Source organism: Marmota flaviventris, chromosome 12 (genome assembly GCF_047511675.1).
Source record: "Marmota flaviventris isolate mMarFla1 chromosome 12, mMarFla1.hap1, whole genome shotgun sequence".
NCBI lineage: Eukaryota > Metazoa > Chordata > Mammalia > Rodentia > Sciuridae > Marmota > Marmota flaviventris.
The window spans coordinates 80943112-80964917 of NC_092509.1; the positions used below are offsets into that span (position 1 = coordinate 80943112).

The 21806-nt window shown below is 41.4% G+C and overlaps 1 protein-coding gene across 2 annotated transcripts in view; it reads right to left on the bottom strand.

The window, feature by feature from the left end:
• Positions 1-21806, bottom strand: part of Nr5a2 (nuclear receptor subfamily 5 group A member 2) — a 120909-nt gene that overhangs the window by 52143 nt on the left and 46960 nt on the right. For both annotated transcript variants that reach the window (XM_071619742.1, XM_071619743.1), the window contains one exon: positions 3311-3430. In XM_071619742.1, the coding sequence (XP_071475843.1) occupies positions 3311-3430 (120 nt within the window). The remainder of the gene's footprint in view (positions 1-3310; positions 3431-21806) is intronic.

The following is a 21806-nucleotide window of genomic DNA, read 5'->3' on the forward strand; positions in this document are numbered from 1 at the left end:
GTGTGCATGCAAATGCATGCACACATTTAAAAAAAAATTTATGTTTTAGTTACAGGTGGATACAATATCTTTATTTTGTTTTTATGTAGTGCTGAGGAACGAACCCAGTGAATCACGCATGCTAGGTGAGCACTCTACCACTGAGCCACAATCCCAGCCCCGCCCCCCACACTTTTTTAATACCCAAAAAGCACTCTGCAATAAATATACACTATAGTTCACATGTGATTAGACTACAAACTCAATGGTGTATGTGGTTCTCTATTTCCTTCCTTCAGTTTCTTCCATGTTTTTTGAAATACTTTTTTCCTCCAGAATATCACTTTACTCTGACACTTATTATATACTCCTTTCCTTCCTTCCATCATTGTATAAACCATCTTCTTTAAATTGGTGCACATAAGATATTTTATTATTACAGTTATTGGTGCTATTCTAACAAAAATCTAGCTTCCCTGCTCTTGCCATTAGGAAATATATACCATTTTAAGAAAATTAAACTTGGAATTTCACCTATCTCTCTGGGCCAAAGGGTAGGAAGTGGTCTATCATAGTGAAAAGGAGATTTATTGTTGGGAAAGAATTGTTGGTGTCTCTGATCCATGAGAACTAGTTGGAAGACAGGGGACAAGAGAAATGTAGAAAATGGGGTGGGTGAATACTCTGGGTCTTGAGTCCTACTTAACTTGTTTTATTTAAGCATTCAGGTTAGAGATAGGATAGTCCTCATTTAGTGAAATTAGTTAATATTTATCACATACTTACCATATTTGATATTATAGGAGGAACTATAGGGATATAAAATAAATATGCGTTTGTCACTCTGAATTCAAATATCTTTCTCGGGACTGAAGATGTAGCTTAGTGGTAGTTTAAGTTTATCATGCACGAGGCCCTGGGTTCCATACTTAGCACCAAAAAAAGGGGGAAAAAATTGAGGCATTCTTCTCATTCTGTTAAATGAGGTATGTGCTCTAGAAAAGTCTTTCTTGGTAGCACTGTGGTTTTCTACTCTATCACTGCAGGAATCCCAGACACGTTCTAACTGCCTTTTCCAGTCTATTCCATGACAGAAGAGAAGATTTTTTTTTCCATAACCATCAAAACGAGACTGTGTGATTATAATGAACCAGCATTAGGCTATTCACTTAGACTGGAGGAAAAAGCACAGGGAAGAACTTTGATAGACTCTGACATGTTTCAAACAGGGCAGCAGAAAAATGTGGGCTGCAGGGAAAGGTGCTAGGGAGACTGTTTTTTAGCCAGGGAGTCCCTTCCTCCAGATCTATTGCCAAATACAAGGCAGAAATAACAGACTATAGACTCTGATTTTATTTATCCCTTGATTTTTCTGGGTGTTGAAAATCAGAAAGGCAAGACATGTACTTTCTCTACTTTTTAAATGGTAATTACCTTTACCAGGGGCAGCACTTAAGGCAGAATGAAATGTGAAATAAGGAATATTTCTAAAGAGCAGGGATGAAACCCATTTCATTTCTTGAAACTCTGAAGGAAATGAAATCGAATTACATTTTGTGAGCCGAGTCTTGTCCTTCTAATGCAGCTCCCAGTTAGTTGCAGGAGGTGGGAGGCACACCTTGTGTTTAGACTCTGAAAATGGGTACATTTCCTTCAAAGACTTGGATCACGAGACACAAGTGCTAAACAAAAACATTCAAAAGCACAGGGAGTCAGAGCATTTTCTTCTCTGGAAAGCTTTTCTCTTGGGAGGCACAGAAAGTGGGGACCCAATAGCTAGGGAGATGGTTGAATTGATCCAATTGGCAAAAACCGAAGTAGTGCATGCCTTTAATTTGATTGGGAACATGTGATTTATTAATAATACAGCAAATGGTGTGGAGACAGCCTTTCATTTTCAAATATGCACTGCTGTGGTTTCACAGCACATAAACATTTATGGGGATGTAAAAGATCACGGTGCCTGAGTATTGAAGTCACCATGGCTGAAAGGTGCGCTGCTGTCCTGCCTAGGTATACCCACGGGCTGGAGGAACCAGGGTTCCGTGGACTTATTTTATTGATCCATCAGTTTCTAAGTGGAAGGTAAGAGACTGGAGGGACTTGCCCATATCTTTATCAAGTTGGAATTAGGTCCACTAAGGCAGTTCCTCTTTCCCCAGATATCTACAAGCCCCTCTCTCTTCCTTTAAGTGTTCCCTCAAATGTCACCTTCTCAATAAGGTTGAAACAATCGTTCTGTTTAACATCACAACCCATGGCATGGATGCTTGTTCATTCCACCTTACCTACTGGTTTCTTCTTCTTCTTCTTTTTTTTTTTTTTTTTGGGGGGGAGGGTAGGAGGTCTTTACTTTGATAATACTTTCAACTCTAACATTCCCGATTTATCATGATTATTTATTGTTAATTATTAGCTTCTCCCTGCTATAGCATAAAATTCCACAAGGACAGGAAACAGGTCAAAGCCTCAAAATAGTGACTAGCACCAAGTAGGATGCTCAATAAATATTCTTTCTTTTTATTTTATTTGCAATACTGGGGATGGAACCTGGGCCTTGTGCATACTAGGCAAGTGCTCTTCCATTGAGTGACACGGAACAGCCCTTATTTACCTACTTATTTATTCATTTAATTTTGAGACAGGGTCTCAAAAATTGCCCAGACTGGCCTAGACCCTGATATTATCCTGCCTCAGCCTCCTGAGTAGCTGGGATTACAGGAGTGTGTCATTGCAAAGGGCTCAATATTTCCTTCTTACTTGAAAAAATAGCTATTCAGAATAGGGGTAAAAGCCTGATGGTTATGTTTTCCTTTCTATTGTTCTTGGACATCTGGCTCCTGAAAACTGGAACTCCTGTCCCTTTTCCATACTGGCCTTTATGTCGAATATTTCAACTACATGTGACATTCGAATCAACCTGTTCCAACAAAGGTAAGGATTCTACAATTTATAAGGTTTTTAAATAACACACAAGTATAGTAGGCTAATGTAGAAGCTCGAGGAAAAAACAAAACAAAACAAAAAACAGTACTAATCACCGAGTTTGATTGAGCAATTGTTCTGACCCTTAGAAGCAGAACTTTCCATCCCTGCAGACTAGAAGCAGCAGAATGCTTATGATTATGTTTGCTTTTACAAGTTTATCTGTAATCATCAGAGCAGGAACTGAGTGCACCAAGTCATCTTTTCTAAATTATTGGCAGCCAATCTCTCCCTTTCAAAGCACAAGAGTGCTTCTGATCTAGTTAAATTCCTGCCATGCTGAACATGCTTAATAAAAAGATGCGCTTTATTTTTATTTTTTTATTTTTTTGGTCTCTACACTCACTTGTTGCCCAGTAACCAGGAAAATGGATCCTTCCTTTCCATGTACCACTTGTCGGTAAATGTGGTCGAGGATTAAGAGCTCACTCCAGCAATTCTGAAGCAGCTTCATTTGGTCATCAACCTGTAATAGAAAAAAGGGGGGAGGGCAGTTATTTACTACCTTTGTGTTTTTGCATAAATTTTTCACGTAAGAGAACAACAATAAGCAAAGAAATCTCCACCAGTATTCACTAAGGTACTGATGCTCAGAATTTACATCACTTCTCCTGAAAATGCTTATTTTTGTTGAGACAAATACTTGATGGGAAACAAATACTTATGCCAAGTACTTGTGATCAATGAGGTACTCCATTAGGTTGGTCCATCTAGCATGAATAGAGCTAGTGGTTGTGAGAGGCACGGTTGCCTGGGACTGTCCTCATACACCCCATGAGATGACCCCAAATAGCCAGATCTAAAGGTTGACACATTAAACTGAGCTGGAAATCATATATAAACATTAGCAAGCTGCCAAAATGAGAGGATTTATAGAAACAAAAATTAGGATGACAGTCCACGGGACTCTCGCAGATAGGAGCACACTGCCACTATTTTTCACGGGTTTTCACCGACAATCCTAATTGTGCTAGACCCTGGACAGAACCATCACACGCCTATTCTTGGTGTTAACCTGCATCTGCTGTTATGATTTAGATGATTTCCCCACCAACTCTCTAAATTTGTTTCCTTACCCAAAAAAACAGGTCAAGAACTACTCTCTCCTTTATCTGGATCACCATGAAGATCAAAAATGCTGGCTTATAATGGGCATTTTACTCATGTCTTGCCCTCCAGGGAACTGTAGTCTTCAGTCACAAATACACATCTGTCTCACGTAGAGTCCACATATATGTCTCAATATGGGGAGCAAACGGATCCATTTCCATGGCTATTTGGAACAGTTCACTCTTCCTGTTGTAATATATACCAATCAAAAACCTTGCTGTACACCCAAATCCAGTGCCCATGTTTGGATATTGATTGACCTAGCATTTATAAAAGCCAGGCATGGTGGTTCATTTCTGTAATCCCAGCAACTTCATAGCTGAGGGAGGAGGATCACAAGTTAAAGGCCAACCTCAAAAATTAAATGAGGCCCTACGCTATTTAAGGAGACCCTGCCTCAAATTAAAAAAAGTAAAAAGGGGCTGGGTATGTAGATCAGTTGTGAAGTGTCTCTGGGTTCAATCTCCAGAACTAAAAAGTAAAATCAAAGAAAAAACACCAAAGCCTGACATTTACATGTTGTATAATTTTTTAAAGAGTTTTTCTGCATTATCCAGTTAGAACTGGTATCATTATATTCAATATTCAGGTGGGAAAATGGGGTCGAAGAAAGACAAAGGGGCGTGCCTGAAGAATTTTCTTTCTCCTGCTCAAATTATACGCCGTCTCCAAATCACATCAAGAGGTCCTAGAATTTTCGAAGTCAAATTAATATAATTCACTTTAACAAATTCATTTTAAGTTGTCATCCAATGGGACTCCAGAGAGTTGCCACTGATACATTAGCAGTGGTCAGACCTTGTGGTGAACTATGCTTCCATTGGACCAGGACACAGTGAACACATTCAGGAGAACACCGAGGCTTTGAGGAGAAACAAGGATTTGAGGCCACAGCTCTACAGGTTCCAGCTATGAGGGCTTGGCCAAACCATATAATTCTCAAGCCTTATTTTCTTGGTTAAAAATGTATAAAGTGGGTCTTGTTATGACGAGAAGATGAGATAATAAACAGAGAGTCCTTGGTGAAAATCTACAGTGATACACAAATGAAGAACCAACAAACAACGGCTCCCAGCTGACAGACCACATAGTTCCGAATCGAAAGAAAAAAAGGTAATTGCATGTATTGCAGCTATCATGCAGCTCTGTGATACACAAAATGCATCCACCCCTGTGGATGATGATGATGATGATGATGATGATGATGATGATGATGATTTGAGAGCCACTTAGGGTGAATCTAAGTGCCAGGCCCTGGATAAAACAGTGAACAAATACAGTCCCTGCCTTTATGTGATTCTTCCTGTGGGGGAGGATGGCACCCAAACCCTGGTGAGCAGTTTAGCTGACCGTGGGAGTTCCTGTCCTTCTTAAGAGGAACATCTCCGGAGCACTGTGGATTGTTCCAGGTCAGGCTCTGAGCAGCAGCTTATGTGGATCTACCTAACTGTTCTCTGCCAACAGGTGACCCCAGCAGGACACTAAGCCATGGCCTGGTGTCCCAGCAACACGCATGTCATCACATCCAGAGCAGATTCCTGGAATTGTCTCTCAGATGCTAAAGGGTGGGTTCAAAAACGAAGTGCACTTGGCTTCTGAGTTTTATTATATTCTCATCACTATCAGTCTCTTATTTGAAAGTTATCAGTCTATTATGGCAATTTGGTTGCATTCATTTTTTTTCTTCTTGTGATATGAAGCTTAGGTTATTTCTTTAGTGCTCTTTTCAGGGAAGCACAAAATACTGTACTTTGAGATAATCTCTCCAGAAACAATAACCACACGTTAATGCTGCACAGAATTTCCAGATGGGTGGAGAATATAGACTCCAATGTCCATTTATGGATGCATAAAGGAGATTCCAGTTAAGGACAGAAAGAAAATTTATTATCCCTGTGCTGTAGATAGAAAAACGAAAGAGATAGGAGACTCTGGGGCCATGAAGAAAAGAAGAAAAGTTTAGTGAACATTGAGAAGCCTGTTTTTTGGAGGCCTCTCCTCATTTACGTCCCCGACCCCATTCCCTATCTTGCATACATAATGTGACAGAAATAGTACTGGTAACAAAGTGCCACAACTAATGTAAAAAAATTACAAGAACTTAGCTTCCCAGCCTTTTAGAATGTTGAGGATACACTGCCAATCTGCCTGTTTCTCAGTTGTTCTGCTCTTTGGAAATTGCCAGAACAGAGGAAATGGACTCCATCTCCTTCCTATAATTAGCACTTCACTTTTTTGTCTTATATGCTGTGCTGTTCATGTCCTTATTTCTCCCTGTGTTTCCAAGAGAGGGCTTCCTATGATTTCTCTGTTTTCACAAAGTACTGCAATTGGTTATCTGTCTGCCTTCCCTTGAAGCTGCAGATCAAAAAGTGCCTTCCTTAGTGCTTGGCAAGAGAAGAGGCACTTAATACATGCTTGTTAAATGAAGGGAAAAAAAATGACTGAATCATTTCCACCTTTTCCCTGTATATCCAAGCCCACCATATAAGCAAGTGCCTCTCTTGGTGTTTGTGGCATGATAATGCGTGCATGGCTGTGAACACACCAGCAACTTAACTTTGACCCTTCGCACACGTGCCCTGCAGATTCACACCCACGGCTGGCCCTTGGTAAAGACTTCTTGACTGATTGTAATTTCAACACCCCTCTTGAGCAATTGATTCCTTGTTTGAACACTCTCTGAGGAGGTTTTCCACGCCAACATTCCATTTCATTATTTTCCATAATTGATTATGTGATATTTTATGTTATCTTGAAATTGGTGAGTGTGCAGCTTTGCAGGGCTTTTGTATGACATGGTTTTTATGCAGTGCTATGAATAAAAGGACAGGTAAGTATGATGGCTGGCTTGCTCCCTCTCCCTGCATAAGAAGTGCTGGCAATTTTGAAGATATTTTTTTCTTTAGAAAACATATTTTAAATGATTGAAGCCAAGAGGAAGAGGGGGAAAAATAATCCACTCCTTCTAAGTCAATTCTCTGGATGCTAATACTGGTAATGAGCAATTTGGAGTTGCATTTGGGGAACCCAGGAGGGGGACCAACTGGATACAAATGCCCTTATATATCAAAACCTCTCACTAATAGTTAGCAATACTACCTCACATAATCCTGGGTTATCAGCTGCAATAAAAGGAAGGACTTATCTCAGAAACATAGTTATTTATCAGAGAAACTATTTATATTGGTATTATAGACCAGAGCATAAGGAATACAAGTCTCATATTGTTATCAGGCACAACTTCCCACAACCCAGAACGTTAATCATTAGAAATGTGTGCTTTCTCATACCAAGAGTGGATTTAGCAAACAATTATGAGAAGAAAAATGTGTGGATCTTTCTCAGTCTCACATTCAACTTATCAAAACCTCTCTGTTTTCCCCTCCCTTTACCTTTGAACAGTCCAGAGACTCAGCTATTTCACTTTCCCTCTTGCAGGGGTTTTTGAAAACTGACATCATGAATCATTGTAATTAAGCTTTAAGAAAAATATTATTAGAAAACATTCTGCTGAAATGGTCTGATAGTTAAAGTGGTCATAAACCCATTTCATATTTCTGACTATTCAACTTGGTGTTAAAAAAAAAAGTGAGGGAAACAGGTGACTAAAATATGATCTCTACCTTTGAGAGGAGACAGGTGTGAGTACCTTTTTATAACCCCTTGTGCACAAGAAACTCATGAGCATTTTACCTGAGTCTCTTTCTTGGGGAGACTTCAGGGGAGAGTCAGAGGAGGGTGTGATAGGCCTTTGCCTTGCAGAATTACTTATCAAACATTTTCCCTCCTCAATGGTTCCTATTAGAATAGCTCTTGGATCAAAATCAAACAAAAACACAAATAAAAAATGATTGGAAGATTCTTCAGAATCACTACAAATGAAATCCAGGTATTCAATTTATTTCTCTTTCTGGCAAGAAGAAGGGGAAAAAAAAATCCCAGAGGTAGATCACCATTTCTTTTTGTGATAATGATTACATTGGTAGTGGTATATTCAGAAACAGAGAAGAGAGGGAAAAAAACCAAAAACCCAAACAAATCCAAATCAATTTAACAAAACTCAATGACATCTGGATGCAGTGGTGCATGCCTGTAATCTCAGCAACGTAGCAGGCTAAGGCAAGAGGATCACAAGCTTCAGCAACTTAGTGAGACCCTGTCTCAAAATAAAAAAGGGGTTGGGGTGTAGCTCCGTGGTAAAGCACCGGTGGATTCAACCCCAAGCACTGCAGGAAAACAACTCAATGCTCCATGAGAGGCCAGTCTGAGCAAGACAGACACACTACTACTTCACTCCTTTACTGTTTTTATGAAGAACACTGATGTTTATCTGAAACCTCTATAATAAACTGCTACAAAGTCCAAGAAAAAAATGATTTCACATTAACAATGATTAAACAAGCACGAAAAACAATACGGTACAAGAGAACTAACAGACGATAAAACTCTCCAGTCAATTGTTGCAATTCCCAATAGATTTATAACCAGAAGTTCTTCCCTGTTCCAAGGGAACTGGACGTGATTCTAGTACTTTCCAACCAGGCTGCTTTGTTCCACAATACAGAAACCTATCTACCAAACTCAGTCAGGAACTGAGCTGTCCTGCCTCCTTTCTGTTTCTCCCATAGAGCCACAAAGGGTCTGTCTCATTCCAGTCCCCCTGCTCCCTGCCCCAAGGTTCTGAACTTTTCAGACATGGAAGCAGGAGCAGGAGGTTTAACTACTTGGTATCTGCCTCTTCTTTTCCATTCCCATCAACCCCTCTAGGGCTTTCACTCATTTCCCCTCCCATCTAGGTCAAGAACACTAGTCCCCTCCATAAAGGTTATCAAACATTTTCCACCCTCAATGGTTCCTATTAGAATAGCTTTTGGATCAAAACCAAACAAAAACACAAACAAATAGAAAATGATTGGAAGATTCTTCAGAATCACTACAAATGAAATCCAGGTATTTCCCCACTTGACCAGAGATGGTCAATATGCTCCTCCCTCTTGTTCTGATCCATCATGTACACAGTTACTAATATTACCTACTCTGTTCATTTATTCCTTTGGACATGAACCTCTTTCGTATTCCCTAGACTTTCCTTTGGAGATCTCCACCAAACCAGAGCTCCCAAGCAATCACATGTCAGCAATAATTTATCAATGGGCCTGCTGATCCTCAAGCCAAGGGTGATCTGGGATAGCCAGAAGCTGAGGATCATTGCCTCTGACCGCGGCAATCTGCTCTGTTTACACTGGTGTGCCACGCGAAGATTAACATTTTTCTACGTCTGCCAAGTCATAAGATGAAGCTTTCTGTTGAAGTTCCTTTCTCATATCAACTTTCTATCCCATCACATACTAATCCTCTAGTAAACACTGCCTGTTTTCTTTCTTTCTTTTTTTTTTTTTTTTGGTGGTGGTGGATACTGGGGATTGAACTCAGGGGCACTTGACCACTGAGCCACATCTCCAGCCCTATTTTGTATTTTATTTAGAGACAGGGCCACTGAGTGGCTTAGTGCCTCCCTGTTGCTGAGGCTGGCTTTGAACTCTCAATCTTCCTGCCCCAGCCTCCCGAGCTGCTGGGATTACAGGCATGTGCCACTGAGCCCGGCAACATTGCCTATTTTCTGTAGGCAGTTTTTTCGTGATTTATTGCTGCTATTGCTGCTGTTAGGAAACACTTAGTGCTGTCAGGCACCATCTAAAGGTTTACTATTGGCAGCTTTCTAAAGCCTAAGAAGAAGAGAGGGTTCTGTGCCTCGTGTCAACACATTTTAAAAACAATAATGAATAAAGAAAGAATAAAAGCTTTAAATGCATGAACTGATTTTATATTCACAATGAACCCTAATTATGGACTAATTATGATTCCCTACTTGACCAGGCACTGGTTCTTCACTGGTAGAGGAGGAGCAGCAGCTGGGAAAATGTAGGAGAGCTGTCAGCAGGAGGAGTAGACAGAAAATCAAACAGACCAGTCCGCTACTTGAGCAGCTGAATGCACAATCACTCAGTAAGGATGCCAGAACCTTAGACCATAGGACCCCTAAAGAAACCACTCTGACACTCAGGGCACAAAAGAGGACATTCGTGACCAGAAGGGTTTCTTGGCAGCAGGCTCATCAAACCCTTCATGTAAGAAGTCGGGAAGGGCTGGGATGAAGCTCAGTGGTAGAGCGCTTGCCTAGTGTATGCAAGACCCTCGGTTTTATGCCCATCACCTCAAAATAGAAAAGGAAAAAGAAATCGGGGATGTCTGTAATTTGGTAGAGAGCGTTCATCAAAAATTATTAAAAATTTTATTCAAAATTCAATGTTTCCAGAGGGGAAGTTTTACTTATTCAGAATGTTTATAAACATGAGAAAACTAATTTCACCCAGATGTAAAATGTGATATTACTTTATATAAAAATGTGTGGATGCTGAAGAGTGTATTTACATACATGTGAAATGGTTACATATATATGAAACATCTTTGAGGTTTACAGATTAAAAAAAAGACTGCAAAGCATATATAAATGGTGAATATAGAAAAATATATCACCAGGTATATTATTTAACCAATTTCTTTCAAATAGAATTATAGCTGCATATTCTGAATTTATCAAACCAAAAGATTATAATTGATTGATATTTCAGCAAGAGACTTTAAAAAATGGTTTTAAGACAAATATAAAATACTGACTAAAATTTATCTTTTGGTTTGATAAATTCAGAATATGCAGCTACAATTCTATTTCAGCCTATTTGGGGAGATCAAATGGAAATTTTCAAACAGCTATCCTAGTAGAATTTTCTTTCTCTTCAGTTACCACATATAGCCCCACATATAATTCTTACCGCCTGACGATGGTGGGCAGTAAAAGGTAATGAGACTATTTTTCCTTATGGCTAATGGAATCAATCACATTCCGTTGCTTGAGAGTCAAAGCATGAATATATGCAAAGAGACAGGAAGAAAAGGAGGTCTCTTCCATTCACTGAAGGTTAGCTATGTCCACACTTCCCCTAAGACCTGTCACTGACATGCATGATGTTTCAGTTAGCTTGACTATGATAATGCCATGAATGCAATATTCTGCAAAGTAAAGAACCATAAAAATTATCATATTGATGAGCTTCATGGCCAACCCAGCCTCAGATTTTGTGGGACTGATATAAAAAGATCTTTTTTTTTTTTTTTGGGGGGGGGGGGGTATAAGGGCATGGTTAACCTAGTAGTCATTTATCTTGTCAGATTATTGATACACCACCAACAACAATAATTATATTACTGCTGGGTGTAATGGAGACTTGAATGAATATAAGACCTGGTCCATATCCTCAAGGACCTTATGATTGAGTTGAACAAACCAGACACACTAATGCAAGCTAATTAGTGCACCAAGTAGCATACAAAGTCTTAAACTTTGTATGAAATAATTAGAAAATGAGGCTGAGTAGGCAGCTCAGTGGTAGAATGCTTGCCTCATAAACCTGGGGCCCTGCGTTCAACCCTGCACAGCAAAAGAAGGAAAGAAACTGAATACATACTTCAAAAAAAAAAAAAAAAAACTAGACTTGAAATCAATTTATAGCAGTTAATATATACATGTAATATAAGATGAATAACAAAATATACAAGAAAAATGAAGCTAAAAGAAAAGTAGGGAAACAAATCAAAACCAAGACTAGGGCCAGTCCCCCAAATAAAGCACCCTATGCATTGCTTCCATTGTCAGAAATGGGCCACAGTTTGGTTCCCTGTAGCTGGAGCACCACTACTAACATGAATTGTGGAGTACACATGAGATAAAAATCAAGACAGTCACTTGCAAAACATCTTCTCCTGGGGCAGGACTCCTGAGAAACCTGTCAGTAAGATTGTCAAGGAGGGCTCCAGGGGATGCTGTACACGAGGCTCAAGGCTCCAACAACAGCCTCGCGGTAGCTACAATGCTTAGCTTTAGAGTTCCTTTAATGCCCTTCATGTGGCAAATGTTAAGAGGAGTCAGGAGAGTTGGGCCCTAGAACACAACTTCCTGGTGGTCTATTTTATTCCAGATATAAATTGAGACAGTCCACAAATGGAGAGAACGTACACACCATTACTGGTAGCATCTTTCAACCACTGTAAGGAAACATGGCTGTGGAGTGCGAGGTCCCAGGCTCTTGCCTGGGCATTCTCATTTACCATGTGACTTTGGGTGAGGAACTCAACTGGGCCAGACCCCAGCTACTCTCACAGCCTTGTTTTCACCAAATGAGATGACTGTAAACTTGTCCCCGCAGTGACTAGTACACGGCACACACCCTAAAAATACTGAATTTACCTCCAGCATTTATATACATCTAATAACTAAGAAGGCCAAATACAAAGGAAAAAATTCCAGGTAACGTAAATAAGCTGATGAACTAGATAAGAAATATTTTCAAGTTGATTAATGTGAAGTATTTTCCAGTGCTTTCTCTGGCTGGGTATTGTTTCATTTATGAACACTACCTGTTTCCTGTCCTCCGGTTTAGAAATCTCCTATGTGTAATTAAAGTAATGTTCTCGAATGTCTGACCTGGCAGATAATATACAAGCAATGAAAGCAAATTCCTTCTAAGCATGGCACATTTTACGCTGGTTGGCTTGGAATGTCAAGAGAGCATTTGCGAATATGGCGATGATTTTATAATAAGGTGATGAAGTTGTGCGTATAATTCTCATTTTCCAGACACAGACTTAACGGGTAAAAAAAAAAACACCACCAGCCATAGGAGAATTGCAGGTGTGAAGCAGGCCCATCCTCTGGACATCTGAAGTCCTAAATTAAGGAAGGTTCTGGCTGTACTGCACACTGTGAGATGGACACAACGTTGGGGTGATGGGTGAACCCATCTTGGGATGGCAGGGTGGACAACAAAGAGGTAAGGTGGGGGATATTCTACAGGGTGTGTTCTATGTGCTTTAAGTCACTTAACACAACTTCTTCCTCCACAGACTGCATTTCACAGCCTTTAAAAAAAAATGTTTAGAGGCTAAAATGTCCTTGGGTCCTTTTTAGCTGACTGTTTCAATCGGGCAGTTGGCCAAAGAAAGGAGAAAAAACAAAACAAAACCCAGTGGCCTAAATATCACTCACCAAAAATACAACTCAAATTAGGGCAGAAGTAAAGGAGAGGTCCCCAAGGACAGTGTAGTGATGGGAATTCTCTGGGTACAAAGGCTCCTGGGAGGATTCCTCTGCTAGGTTCCCCTGGGAGACACGGGAGGAGTTGTTCCTTCACACAGTGCAACCCCCCCACCCCCACTCAGGGACCAGTGTTAAGTGTAGGTCAGTCTCTGCCTTCAGGGATACAGAGAAATGGACTCACAGAAAGGGGTGGCAATGGAGCAGAGCCCAAGGAATCAAAATCTGGCCTCAAAGTGCAGAAAGTTTATTTTCAGGAAAACCAGACAATTTTTGCATCGTGACATTTCTCAATAGGATATATCAGGGAATTTCATCCCAATGCTTAAAACACTGCGTGTCAATACTAATTCTTAGCAAGCTTCCTGTCTCTCTCTGGCACTGTGAATGGCATCCCTTCCCATTACCTGGACGGGAAGACCCCACCCCCATATCCTACAGAATCACACCTACATATCCTACATGCAGAGTTCACCTTAGGTGCTTTGCTCAACGCTGAAAGGCTCTAGTGGCTACTTTAATCCAACTATTTCATTTGACAGAAGAGGATACTCAGGGTGGGCAGCCTGTGGTTTATCTGAAGTGACTCAGGTGCCAGCAAATGGATGGGAATCCAGGTGTTCTGAATCCTAGCCCAGAAATCTTTATTCTGTCAATTGAATTTAGGAATAAAGAACAATCTTTATTTTTTTTTTAATTTTTAATTATAATTGCTATGGTTGGGATCTTAAGTATCCTCCAAAGGCTCAAGTGCTAAAGGCTTGGCCCCCAGCTGATGGTGCTACTGGGAGGTAGTGGAAGCTTCAGGGCTGTTTTGCTTCCTGACAGCCATGAAGTGGCGCTCTCTCCTGCTGTCAAGAGATACTACCTCATCACAGGTCCCACAGTGACTGACTGGGTCAAAAAAAAAAAAAAAGTCTTTGCTCCTTTGAAGTTGATGACCTCATTTATTTTGTCATAGCAACAGAAAGCTAATACAATACGGTCCCAATTTCTTTCCTGTAAATTGCATTAATGGTAATCTAATCTATTTTGAATATAAAGAAATTTGCAATTTAGGAATAAATTAGAAGGTCCTCTCTCAGACTACAAAATACAAATCCATAGATACCAAATAACAGAACTTTGGGATTATTTGGATATAAAATCTTATTAAAGATATTCTTCTTATTTGGGGCAAAACTGTGAAGATGACTCAGGATGGGGACCTACTGAGGAAGGAATGAGTTGTTTCTGGGTACAATAAAATCAGGATGGAGAAGCAGTCTAGAAATAAAAGGTTGCACTGACTTCATAATTTTGAAAATCCACAAATTAATTGTATGGGGTGACAGGATGGACTAGATTCTCCTCTCAAGATATTTAGGCAAATGATAGTTCCATTTGATCCTGGGCTCTTTTGCCATTTTGCCAAATTTTGGTCCAGGTATATTTGCCTCCAACTTGGGCTTCACACACTTTCTCCAGGCAAAATGGAAAGTAGGGGAAATGAAGCCTAGGAGAAACCCACAGGATTCAGGCCCCCTGCTTGTGGCCGTGCACAGCACTGGGCTTGGGTAGAAGGGCTTCAAGGGTGAAGAGGAAATTCATCCCAAGGGGCCTGCACCAGAGTGACGGAAATACCGAGGTTGGGCCTGAGCCATTGTCCCCCGATACCCAAAGTGTCTCTTGGAAACCGCATCTGAGAGTTAGAGGAATCAGAGTGGACTTGGATCAATTTGAATCTGGAATTTGTACTTTTTTTGAAAATGAAAAATGTTTGCCTTGTTGCCCTGTTTCTATCTCATTTCTAGAATTCACATGGATTATTACTTCGAGGAAGGAGTGCACTAAATTATACTAGCTGGATTCAACACACCACCACCACCTCCTTGGGGTTTTTGCCACTGGGCAATCATCATATCTATACAGGAATGTTAGTGAGCTCTGGCAAAGGGAAGGTGTGTGTGTGTGTGTGTGTGTGTGTGTGTGTTCATGCTGGGTCCTAATGCCAGCAGTGAGTAGATACCTTGTAATGAAGACATGAACTTGGCTTTAGTAACATCAATATGTTCCACTTTAAAGCCATCTGACTGTATGTGGATTAATCTAATCCCTATTTTGAAAAACACACGATTTACATAAACTACAGATGAAAAATGACACTGGTTATAGTAAAAAAGCAATCTATTTCTACTAAAAATCTCTTCTCTAAGTGATAAACAACTACAAGATCCTAACAGCAGGAACCTGAGGAGACGCCCAAGCGAGGACAAGAGAATATCCACTCCATGCCTGGGCATGGTGGCACATGCCTATGATCCCAGCAACCCCTGAGGCTGAGGCCAGGAGGGTCGCAAGTTTGAGGCCAGCCTCAGCAATTCAGTGTAGTCCTCAAGGCTAAGGATGTGGCTCAGTGGTAGACTGTCCCTGGGTTTGATCTCTAGGACTAAAAGAAGTAAAGAAAAAAAAAGTAAGAAAGGACAAGAAAACATCCGCCCTGGTAGAATGCTCAGGCTCAGAAAGAGATCCATCTCCATTCACACGTGAGCTGAGTGGTTCAAGGAGGGACGTGCCAATGAGCTTTCAGATCAATATGGTGAAGTATGGAGATTGATCTCATCCCACAGTGAGTACATTAATGAGCTCCTCTAGGTGACCTTTGCCCGGTAGTACAAATTAGACTCCACCACAAACCACATTCTTGAATGGAGACCTTTAAAGGTCTTTGCTCCTTTTTAATAAAGCACGCTGCAGGCAGACCTCAAAGATGACACCCCCAGAATATAGCATGTTGTTTTTAGAGACTAGGAGTTCTTGCAGAATTAGTATATTATGTCTGAAGTTATAGATGACATCGATGCAGGTTTTAAAGCATATTATTTTAAGAAATATTTTTGGTCTTGTATAATAAAGGTGCCAAAGAATTCTGAGCAGGAAGTCCTACTAGTGGCTTTATTTAAATCTCTCATAAAAGTTCAGGGAGAAGCAACTGTATTCGAGATTCATGCTCCTCAAACTTTAACACACCTACAATTGACCCAGAGGCCTTGTTAAAATGTGCACTGTGACTCAGCAGGTCAAAGACTGTTGACTCTGTGTGTCTAACAAGGTGACCTTGCAGCAGGGCTGACAGTCACACGTGACACTGAATAAAAAGCTCCGGAAAACTGCAGCCGCTAGATGCCCTCTTCCCATGTGTGGAAGTGTGAGTAAAGTATCTCTCACACACTCATGCATTAAAGTTTTAGGCACAGGAATGGCATTGAACCACATGCCACAGTGGCCAAGGGTAGGAGCTATGGACTCAAGCCTGATGCAAACCCAGCTCTACCCAGGGCCAAAAGAGCTGGGTGAACTTGGTCATGATTTAACTCCCTGAGCCTTAGTCTATTCCACTTCAGTCAAATTGTAATTAATACTGATGCCCCCTCTGTGTGTCCCCACTTGTTGTGAGGTATCATTGAGCTACTGTATAAATAGAGTGTAAGACAGGGTTTGGGCTCAATAAATAACAGCTTTTATTAGTGAACATCACTGTTCTTTCATCAAAGTCAGAACTAGCTCCCAACTCCAGCTCAATCCAATGACAAAGAAAAGAAGAAGCCAATGCAAAATGCTCATAAACAGGGTGCCAACGCCAGGCTTTTGTCTGAATATGACCACGCTGCTAATTCTCTTACTGTCTTGGGGGCTAATTGGAGATAAACCATAGCTGTCATACAGGCCCAGAGGGACCCTGACTTCAGGGAGATGAATACTAGGGGACCTGCTGCCCCTTAAAGGCAACTCAAGGTAGGGTGGCACCAGGTCACATAGGACCAGGATCTCTGGAACTTCTACCGTGCTCCACGGGGGCGTGGGGGTGTGAATGTGAGCACAGATTGTGGGGAGAAGGACAGGTAGAGAAAAGCTGGGTCCTTTTGTTAGTGACTTAGACACATATCCATGCTGTTTCCCAGAGCTACCCCCAGCCTTAGCAAGGCTACCAGCCCCACCAGAAAAGCAGCCTGAGGACCATTGGCAGAAAAATCCTAAGATTCTGAGAAGGGCTTCTATTTCCGTAGGGGTTTCTCTCACCACTCCACATACTTGCTGACCTAAAAATTCCAGTTTAGGGGCCTGGGGGATGGAGGTCAGTGGTAGAGCGCTTCCCTAGGATGCACCAGGTCCAGGGTGTACTGGGGAGTATGGGGGTGGTGGGGTGGGAGAAGGTTGGTTCTAGTTCTCCAGTTTGCATCAGATTTTAACCCCTGTGGAAGAGTAGATAATGCCACGAGAGTGATAATATTTAAATCAGTGGTTTGACAAGTGTGGTCAGGGATCTAAGAGGTTAAAACTATTTTCTCAATTATACCAAGATGTTATTTGCTCTCTTGACCCTCCACCTCTCAGGAGTATAGAGAGGCCAAGAGATGCAATGACATCATTACTCTGAAAGCAGATGGAATGTGTGCTTGTGAATTCTTGGGTTTTAACGATCTCTCTGTTTTAACTCCTAATTCATTAATATTGATGGTCCAAACGCACATTGAGGCTGGGGGTGTAGCTTGGTGGTATAGCAGGTGAGTGAGGCCCTGGGTTCCATCCCCAATGCTTGCAAAAACATTTCGGAAAGCCTTGCACAAATTAAAGGTCTTTGGTGTCCATCGTTTTCAAGAGCACAAAGTGTCCTGACACCAAAAGTTTGGGGGATCCACTGCTTTATATCAATACCAAGCATTTCCATATTATCATAAACGAATTTTGGACAAGTCAAAAATTTGGTGGGGTAATGACTGAGTTCAGATCTCTGTGCTAGAGCTTGGGAAAGAAGACAGCAATGAGTAAGGGGTGAGGAAGAAATGGGGTAGCAGCAAAAAGAGAAAAGGAGTATAATGACGATTATCAGATGTGCCCAGTTTTGCCCCAGTAGTCCCATGACTACATTTAGACTTGTCAAACCGATGGCTTAGAAGATGATGATGCCTGAATACCAGGTTGTGAAATCTTCACTTTTCTGTGATGCCATGTAAAGTTGTGAATGATATTCAGGTAGGAATTGGGGCCTATCGAGAAAGAAAGTTACACTGAGCCCTTGAAAGAGAAGCACCCCATCAGGAATGGTGGTGCACACTTGCGATACCAGTTACTCTGGAGGTTGTAGCAGGAGGATTGCAAGTTGCAGTGGATGCCAGCCCTAACTTTTAGAGAAACCTAGTCTCAAAATAAAAAGTGCCCCTGTGTTCAATCTCCAGTACCAAACAACACTCATGAACTCCTGGAATACAAAACAAGCAACTCCTGAATAACCCACCTCACAGCCTTGTGTCCCTGCCCCTGCCCACACAGAGTCTGTAATATGAGAACAATGCCCAGGAATAAGGAATACTGTGGTCAAAATTGTGTGACCCCACCTTGGCTCCACCTCTAGCTCCGTCCTAGCTGCTGTCCCTCTATAAATGTTAACACCTCTAACCAAAGGGCTTCTTCTCACCAGGAAGCAAACCCACACTCGCTCTCTTTCCCCTCAAGAGTGTAATCCTTGCTTTCCTAACGAAGTCTTTGCTCAGATCTGATGTGTCTTTAGATTCCTTTCTGAGACATCTGTCAAGAACCACTTGACGTCTCCCTCCTGCAACTCCTCAGACCCTCCTCCGGTCAAATCAGAAAACACAGGCACTCACTGGAAAGAGGGGAGCATGGGAGAATATAAAAGAAAAAAAAAAGGAGGGCAAAAGGAAGCTTCTTGGAGCCGATGAATACTTCCATATTTAGCAAGCAATCCAAAATGCTAGCATGGAGCTTGGAAGACAGGAATGGCATAACTGTTTGTAGGTGACGCCACTAAGAAGAATGTGTACAGTGAGAAGAAAAGGGAACCAAAGCAGAAACTTAGAAAACTATTGTTCAAGAGTTAGGGATCCTAGGCACAGTGGCGCACCCCTGTAATCCCAGCAGCTCAGGAGGTTGAGGCAGGAGGATCACAAATTCAAAGCCAGCCTCAGCAACAGTGAGGCGCTAAGCAACTCAGTGAGACCCTGCCTCTAAATACAGTACAAAATAGGGCTGTGGCTCAGTGAACCCTGAGTTCAATTGCTGGGATCCCCCCCCCCCAGAAAAGAGTTAGAAAGATAAAGGGGAAAGAACCTCACAGGGGGAAAATGTTCAGAAAAGAATACTGATGTGCCCCACTTAGAAACTGGTCTTTTTGCTGCCAGATGAGAACTCCACTCTCAAGGGTTGGCTGTGGAGACATGAAGGTGCGGGGGTGGGGGGGTGAGGGTTACCAGGAGCAGAAAGGGCAGGGTGGTGACAGACCGGGTTTCTGTGTGAGGAGATGCTGTGCTTAGGTGTGCTTATATAAGAGGGCAGTTTTGCACACACGAGTGGACAGAAGAGAGCCAGGAGAGTGGGGAAGATTTAAAATATCAGCAAGGGATGAAAAACCAGACACTAGAAGAAGTAGAATGGGAACCACCAGGGAGAGAAGCAAAAGAAAAAGACCCCTCAAAGTTCACAAGAAGGGATTCTGAAATGGAGGCACAGACACAGCCTCTGTGGACAGCAGGCTTTAGTGTGAAGTGTGTGCATGTGTGCCCGGTAGCAGTGTCTGTGGCTGGGCGGGGGAGGGACATCTCAATACAAGAGGGAGGGGTGTGTACCTCCTGCAGGTAGAGGGAGGTCAGAGCAAAATGGCAGAAATCACCCAAATAATCACCACGCAGCTACATCATCAAAGACAAATTTGCCCTTTGTGTGGCTCCAATTTTAACCAAGGTCAAGGTTACACAGAAAGAAAGGAGGACTTTGGTAAGATTTCACCCTCCTTGGGGGACTTCTATTATTGCACTCACCATATTGTAATGCAATTAGGTGAACTTTTTAGTTCTAAAAAAGTTTGCGGAAGTCATTCTGTCTCCACCCTTATACCTTTCCATTAATAATAGACTTAATTATTTGGCATAAATAAGACTTGTTTAGCATACTAATGAAAGGCAGGCTGAAAGTCACTTAACAGTAAATGAGTCATACAGGACTCTTCCGGCTCTTCTCCTTTTCTCCACCCCAACCCTAATTAGCATTTCAGTATCTTTACCAAGTAGTTAGAGAGACAGACTCACAAGCCATTTAAGGGTTAGAATGCCACTCCCTTCTCTCCTTTCTCTGTCCTTCAGAGGTGACTAGGGACAGGATAGGGCTTAACTTACATTACACTCAATAGAAAATACAGTTAAGATATCTCAGAGAGTTATGTTCAACTCTCGAGGAAATATTAGATGCACATGAAAAAACATATCTGCTAGCTTGGACAATAAATGTGTTGGCCTTTAGCATGTTTCTTTATATTGACTTTGTGAAATGTGATTCTTGCTTTGGTGATGCTGAGATACAGTTTAGAAATAGCATTCTAGCATATTCCCCCATAAAAATAGCACTAGATCTCATAATTTTATACAGATGCACTTGCCTCTTTGAGGGCAAATAAACAAATATTTTTTAGTTGTAGTTGGACACAATACTTTTATTTTATTTATTTTTGTGTGGTGCTGAGGATTGAACCCAGGGCCTTGCATGTGCTAGACAAGTGTTCTACCTCTGAGCCACAACCCAAGACCATTTTTAATTCATCTCTGTGTCCCCAGATTCTAAGGCAGTGCAATCTATAATGTAAGCTGTACTCTACCCCTATTGTATAGGCAAGGACACAAAAGTGGAGAGAGTTAAGTCACTTTCCTAGTAGCATGTGGCAATCTAGGACTAGAGGTCAAGTCTTGACTCCAAACCCACCTAATTTCCACCTCAGGAGGCCTCTGCTGTGCTGAGAATTGACTGTCTATCCAGGACTCTGTGCCAAACCTAAGCATTTTACTGAACACATCAAATACAGCATTGGGATTCTGCTGAATGTCCTCCTCCCAAACCCAGTAGGCAGAAGCACTAGGGACCCATCAGCAGGAACCTAGCCTGAGGGGCCCTTAGGGGCAAAGTTCCCTAGACTTCTGCCTGCTTCTCATCTTCAACCATCAGATCTCAGAGAAAGCAGCTCAGAGTGTGGCCCCATGACAGAATTTTAACTTGGATTTTAGCAGTGTTCACAGTATTCAATCACAGTATTATTTTTTGCCTAGAAATCTTGGATTCCCTTTGTTCAGTGCTTCTGTTTTCCTGTTACACTTTATGGATGGTTTGCACTCTCATACTGTGTTTTTGTTATGCCAAAAATGTTGATTGTTCTTGTATTATCAAATCAATGAAGCAGAGAGAGGTTACTAGGAAGGGATTAATGCACTGTTAAAGAAATTGGATGATATGACTTGTTATTCACTGAGAATGATGGCAGATCTATGAGATTTACATGAACAAGAGCTTTGTGAGTTTATCTGAAAGCCCACATAATGGGCCTCATTTAGCTATAACATGGAAGAACATTCTTAGATATTCTATCAACAAGCTTTAAAACCCTCTATTTATTCACATGATTTCCGCCCTTCCATGATCAAGTTCACTGACATACACTAAACATTATCTTTAAAACATTAATTTCTCCTTAAGTCATGATTTCTCACTTTCCCCTTAACTCTGAGCTTCAGAAAACTATTAGGATCACCCTTGAGCA